This window comes from Halyomorpha halys, unplaced genomic scaffold, assembly GCF_000696795.3.
Source record: "Halyomorpha halys isolate HHAL.00 unplaced genomic scaffold, Hhal_1.1 Scaffold384.1, whole genome shotgun sequence".
Taxonomy (NCBI): Eukaryota; Metazoa; Arthropoda; class Insecta; order Hemiptera; family Pentatomidae; genus Halyomorpha; species Halyomorpha halys.
This window is the reverse complement of record NW_027107790.1, coordinates 703,646-710,525: the sequence shown is the minus strand read 5'-3', so window position 1 is coordinate 710,525 and position 6,880 is coordinate 703,646. Positions and strand designations below refer to the sequence as shown.

The 6,880-nt window shown below is 31.0% G+C and overlaps 1 protein-coding gene across 2 annotated transcripts in view; it reads left to right on the top strand.

The window, feature by feature from the left end:
* Galphas (G protein alpha s subunit) overlaps nt 1-6,880 on the top strand; it is a 208,604-nt gene that overhangs the window by 67,890 nt on the left and 133,834 nt on the right. For both annotated transcript variants that reach the window (XM_067046126.1, XM_014422658.3), the window contains one exon: nt 2,658-2,730. In XM_067046126.1, the coding sequence (XP_066902227.1) occupies nt 2,658-2,730 (73 nt within the window). The remainder of the gene's footprint in view (nt 1-2,657; nt 2,731-6,880) is intronic.

The window sequence follows — 6,880 nt, the reverse complement described above, 5'->3', positions numbered from 1 at the left end:
AGAAACATAAAATTGAAAAAAAACTAGTATACAAGATTGTTGTGGGAGGGAGGAAAGGGGTTATTGATTCGGCAATAAATATGTCATGAAGTCTACTGCTTATCAAAACTCGTGGAAGATTATTTTAATGGAGTATTTACTTACTGAATTATTTTTTTAAAATTTGTTATTCGTTTGGAATATCCTTTTGATTAAAAGCATTTTATAAACAAATTACTGGTAATTACTATAAATTTAATTAAAATAATTTATTTTTTGTATACTTTATTGTGTGATTTAATGGAATATGTAATCGTAATTATTTAAACTTATTTATCGCAACTCTAGAGTATATTTTTGGGCTTAATCAATTGATATAAATATAATTCAGTATAATAAAAAAAAATATATTGTTAATTACTCTAATTGCTATTTTTATTGTTATCCATTATCATTTTGAAGTACGTAGGGAAACGGAACTAAACTCTGGTCTAAAGTATGGAACTAAAGTCGTCCCAGACATCGGGAAAGACGTTCCTTGTGTGTGACCTTCGCCAATGGATTCCAGGTACCGGGAGCTCTTTGTGTGTCCGGCTTTACAAGTATATTTTTTGAGAAGATTGATTTTTAAGAGAACCAGCTCTAGAGACTAATGGAAACTATTATTAACTCACTTGAAATCGTACATAATTATTTTGATCAACAAAATATTCATTTGAAATATTTTCATATATTCTACTAATTCTATATTTCTCCCTCTTAATAGATCGGTTACATAGGGAACATTAAGGTCTTTATGTATGATTTTATTTGTGACAAAGTAAGGAGCATTGAGGATTTTACGAAGGATTGTAAGGATTGAATACGAGAGGAATTCGAAGGTTTAGTGGAGCCCCAAAGCTCAACTCCATATGTCCAGATTGACCTTATTACAATCATGTATATCAGTCTTTTGTAATGTGTAGGAAGTTAAGACTGTTTGTCTAGTAAGTTCTATAATAGTCGAAATCGACGTGTAGTTTCCTTTCTTTTCAGTCTTGTGTGAGGATTCCAGGTTAATCGTTTGTCCAGATGTAGTCCAAGGTAGCGGATCTGTTCGACAGGGGTAAGAGTAACATCATTAAATGAAACTGTAGAGCAGTCAGTAGGTTTACGACGAAGGGTAAAAGTGATGTTATGTGATGGGATTTGTTGGAATTTATCTTAATCCTCCAATTACGACACCAATCTTCGAGGGCTGTGATATGGGATTGGAGATTTTTTAGTGATGTTTCTATCCCTCTGTTTAAATAACATATTTAGCGGTGCTAATAATACGGAGGAAGATGATCTCCCTCTTAGAGCAGATTCATTGATGATGACTGCTTTAAGAACAATATGAGTTACGAAAACCGACAACCAAACGAAGGAATTAAGAATTTTCCCATCTGTTATGTTTCGTTTCTTTTTAACACTATACATACAAAGACTCAATTTCATGTTTCTTAATACAGTATAAATTAAAAAAAATGTCTTAATGTTTACAGTTGCTGACTAATCTGGTTAACATCATGATGGGAAATAAATTTTCTCGATATTCGTATTAGATAACTATGAAAAAAATCCTATATATTCAATGGAAAATTTGTGTTTTACCAAATTTTAGTCCTATCATTAGTGTGACAAGGGATACCTAAAGAATCTCAACATGTAGTTTGTAACATATTTGAACTAACGGAAGACAGGTGTAGTTTCCTTTCTTTTCAGTCTTGTGTGAGGATTCCAGGTTAGTCGTTTGTCCAGATGTAGTCCAAGGTAGCGGATCTGTTCGACAGGGGTAAGAGTAACATCATTAAATGAAACTGTAGAGCAGTCAGTAGGTTTACGACGAAGGGTAAAAGTGATGTTATGTGATGGGATTTGTTGGAATTTATCTTAATCCTCCAATTACGACACCAATCTTCGAGGGCTGTGATATGGGATTGGAGATTTTTTAGTGATGTTTCTATCCCTCTGTTTAAATAACATATTTAGCGGTGCTAATAATACGGAGGAAGATGATCTCCCTCTTAGAGCAGATTCATTGATGATGACTGCTTTAAGAACAATATGAGTTACGAAAACCGACAACCAAACGAAGGAATTAAGAATTTTCCCATCTGTTATGTTTCGTTTCTTTTTAACACTATACATACAAAGACTCAATTTCATGTTTCTTAATACAGTATAAATTAAAAAAAATGTCTTAATGTTTACAGTTGCTGACTAATCTGGTTAACATCATGATGGGAAATAAATTTTCTCGATATTCGTATTAGATAACTATGAAAAAAATCCTATATATTCAATGGAAAATTTGTGTTTTACCAAATTTTAGTCCTATCATTAGTGTGAAAAGGGATACCTAAAGAATCTCAACATGTAGTTTGTAACATATTTGAACTAACGGAAGACAGGCTGACAATTAAAACAATTAAACACTGTGGATTTGCGTACGCAACCAAAAAATACAATTCAAATAATGACTTACAATAGACTGAATTAGGAGTGTAAAGCTTTTGGCTGGATATGAATAAATCTCTAAAAAAAAAAATAATAATTTTATCTTCTATTGATTTACCTTATTCTGTAAAATCTTATTAATTAATACATTTTGATTATTATTGTTTTTATTAATACTATGTTTCATTTTCATCTAGGGGCAGGAGAAAGTGGGAAGTCTACTATAGTGAAGCAGATGAAAATTCTTCACGTTAACGGGTTTAGTGAAGAGTGAGTAGAATTTTTTTCTATGTAGTATGTTATTAACAACTTGATGTTTTTATTCAAAGTTTATTTTACCCTTGTTTTATAGTTCAGTTTGATCTGTAATTACATTTGTGTTGTAACCTTGATGGAAAACTTGAGGAAACTAGTTGAGAATAAACTGGTAGAAGAATACAAATGGACACTTTCTTTTTAACTATATATCACAACAATAATAAAACATTTGAACAATAAAGTAATCTATAACTGCCTTATATAGTTGAAAGTGAGTGACCAGCGATACAGCCTACTTATATTGTTCACTCACTGCTAACTAAATTAAGCAATTAAGATTAAAACTATAACCTCTAAATTTTAATGAACCCAGGCCTAAATCTCTTTTAAAACTTAGTTTCACCCTAAATATGGATAGAAGTGTATGTTATGTACATAACGTTATTTATTATTTTATTGTACTTTAAATTAATAGGTTTTTCCTTATATCCACATTCTGCAATAAATAAGATTATGAAAAAAATTTGAATTTCTTTTGTTATAAATTTAATTAGTTTTAAATTCATTTATGTTATTCAACAATAGTTTGGATCGAATTTCGTGCAAACTAATAGTTTTATTAAGAATACTGACTGTGTGCACGGAGTTAGTACTTGATTACTTTTTCGATTTTGAGTACTGAGTACGAGGAGTGATCAAGTATACACGGAACTCAACAGTTTTCATTACTTTTTATAAATACATCTAACTTTAAAATGATGGATTATTGCTTTGTAATTTGTTATATCAAACTCATAAATTGAGTTATATAACTTATAATTTATTACTTCTTGCACTTAAACACTATGTATTTGAAAATTTTGACTTATTTCGTAATCAATTCCTTTTGTACGTAAATACAAATTTATTTGAAAAAAAAAAAAAAGAGAAATGTATATGAATTCTGAGTACAAAGTAAAATCAAATATATACGTACTTTTTTTCCATCGAAATTATTAGAGGAGACTAGGGGTAGGGGTATTTGGCATAAGGGGTTAGTAGGGCTTTAACTTTCTAAATTCTGCCGTGAGTGCGTTCGAGTTCGGTCGCCTGGTAGTTGTTACAGATCAGCTTGGTGTCTGATCATCAGCATCATCCTCTATTGTTTAAGTTTGATTGAATTTACTGATGAGTCAGTACCACCAATTTTCTCTTTTCATATCAGGTAAGTAATTTTTTTTTTATCGAAAGTTATTTATTTTAATTTTTAGAGGCTGTAATGAACCGTCTGCGATGATCTCAAAAACCGTATCTGAGTTCGTGACTAATTTTAATTTTATCTACTCATGAAAATCTTTCATTTTTATTATATGAAAAGGTATGCCTTATTGTTTTAATGAGGTAAAGTTAGTTGACCGTAGATTACTGATTGGAGAAGATGGTCGGGGGGGAGGGGGTGTGGTCAGAAAAACATAAATAAACAAAAAAATATTTATTTATCGTTTCAACGTGAGTTTCAGGTCTTTATCGGGGCTATAGAACAAAAGAGATAACAACCATCATTTAGAGAAACATAAAATTGAAAAAAAACTAGTATACAAACAAATTTGGAATTATACAAAATATTGAATTGAATAATAAATAATAAAAAAATTTATAATTGATAATTGAATAATAAAAAATATTAAACATAAAATTATTTACGTATATAAACGTAATAAAAATTAGGCGGTTCTAATTCCATGAATATCAATCAATTATTTTTTATCATTTATTATTCAATTCAATTTTATAATTTCAAATTTAGTTGTATACTATTTCTTTTCAATTTTATGTTTCTCTAAATGATGGTTGCTATCTCTTTTGTTCTATAGCTCTGATGAAGACCTGAAACTCAGGTCAAAACGCCTGTATAAATAAATATTTTTTGTTTATTTATGTTTTTCTTTGCTGACCGCACCCTCCGACCATCTTCTCCAATATTATTGTTTTAAAATGTAAATGTTAAAATCTCAAATTGTTATTGTAAATATATTAGATAGTTCTGTGTAAAGACCTTCCTTTTAATGTCTTTATTTCATAAATATTTCTTCACCTATGTTTCGGTGCTCTTCCCTCATCTTTAGGATGACCAATCTTTTCTGTAGGTACATTGTTCTTTTGATTTGTATCCATAGGTTTTATTTTCACTATAACACTGTGTGACAAAAGGAAGGACTTTCACAGAACTGCCCTATATGAAAAGAAAACCTTATGCGGAAAACAATGTGTATTATCCACATTTGTATTTAAAACGAAAAGAAAAAGTAAATAAAGGAACCAGCCCAATTTATGTTTATATGTACTAATTATTTGTTTAAACAGTAGCATAGGTGAAACAGGAACCTATCTAATAACTAAATTTTTTTTTTAACCATTTAAAGTTATTTTTGCAGATCGTAATGGAAAGAGAAGAACGAAGAAAAGCTTAAGTTTTCACCGAAAATCCAGTTAAAAACTTCTTGGTTACCGAGTTATAGTTAAAAGTTATAGAAAAAAGAAGACGGCAGAATATGAGACGAATAGAATAAAGAATGCCAAGAAAAAGAATAAATCATCTGATAAGAAGAAGTCATAATTTTCTTCATGCGAATTTGAGTCCGATGAAATCTTCTATGCTAAATATGAGGATAGCTTAGGCGTTATTTGATACGAGTAAAGTTGAATCCTTCATAACATAATAAGCCTTTCCAACCAATCGTATCTGAACCACCTCGAAATAATGATTCACAATGGTGAACTAATGAGTTACAGTCGCATCTATAGAGGACAGCTGCAGAAATGAGACTGGGAGACGAACAAATTCCTAATATCATGTAGGTGACTTGGCTAGTGGCAGAGCGTGGGTGTTACTCGCCCAGAGTGGAGGGAAATTTTGCTACTCCCTTATTTAGGCGTTTCGATTTAAAATATAGAGTAATTCTAAAGAATTTTTGGCAACAATGCTACGCCACTGGGTAACTTAATGTTGGTTAAGTACCAGTCCCGCCATTATCCGTATAATATTGTTAACCTTAAGATGTATATAAGTAACACAGCATGTATATAAGTTACAGTCAGCTGTTACTTCGATATCAGCTGACTGAGTAAATCAGCTGATCGAGAGTGTGCGTGTGTGTGTGTGTGTGTCTATATATATATATGTGTGTGTGTGTGTGTGTGTGCTGAACCCAATAAAGCAGTCTGTTACCGATGTTCAAGCGTGTCATATCTTATACCCTATTTCTCTTTTAACATTTTGCGGTCGACGATACTCAAGTTATATATATATATATATATATATAAAACATATAATAATAAAAACACCAGTGTTTGTGAAATTACTTTTCTTTTTTTTAAATGTTGTTCAATGTTTACCTGAACCTCATTAAAAAACCTGAACCTAATTCCTTTTACCTGAATAAAATCAATTAGAAATTTTTTTTTTCATGACTCATATTTTACCAAATAACCACCACTAATCAATCCCTGTATTTACTTACCTGACTTAATACCCCTTTAATTCTCCTGTATTTAAATTTACCTTGAGTACAGAGAACTTTACTTGAGTACCTGTATTGTACTCTGTACTCAAACCTTGTGGGTACCGGTAAAATACTAAGATACTTAGTACTCTTGTCCAAATCACAATTCTGGTGAGGAGGGCGTTCAAGTATGTAATTTTTATAGTTCTCTCTCCTTAAAACACTAAAAAGGGATTACATCGTATATCTATTGATCAAATTGTTATGTCATTACGTAAAAAAAAAAAAAAGAAACAGATTTAGGTGATTCAGAATAAAACCGCTTAACCGGCTTACTGGTCTAACTGGTGGTAAGAAAGAAATAGAATGCTGAAAGAGCATTAAGTTCAGTATAAGGAGACAGTATTAGTTCTAATAAACGTCTGTTAGCTGATAATGATTCGGCGGTGTTAGAAGAGTGATTAATGCCCGTTAATCAGATATTGAATTTTGCTTACCCAGGAAGGATATTCAAAAACACTAGCACACTTTAAAAGGCTTTTAATAGAAAGCAAAATCGTGAAATTAAAAAAATATATATATAGGGAGATGGTCAGGGTTGCGGTCAATAGTGAAACAAAAATAGTTTACAACTATTTATTTTCCAACGTTTCGCCCCACTTTGCAGGGCTTCATCAGGG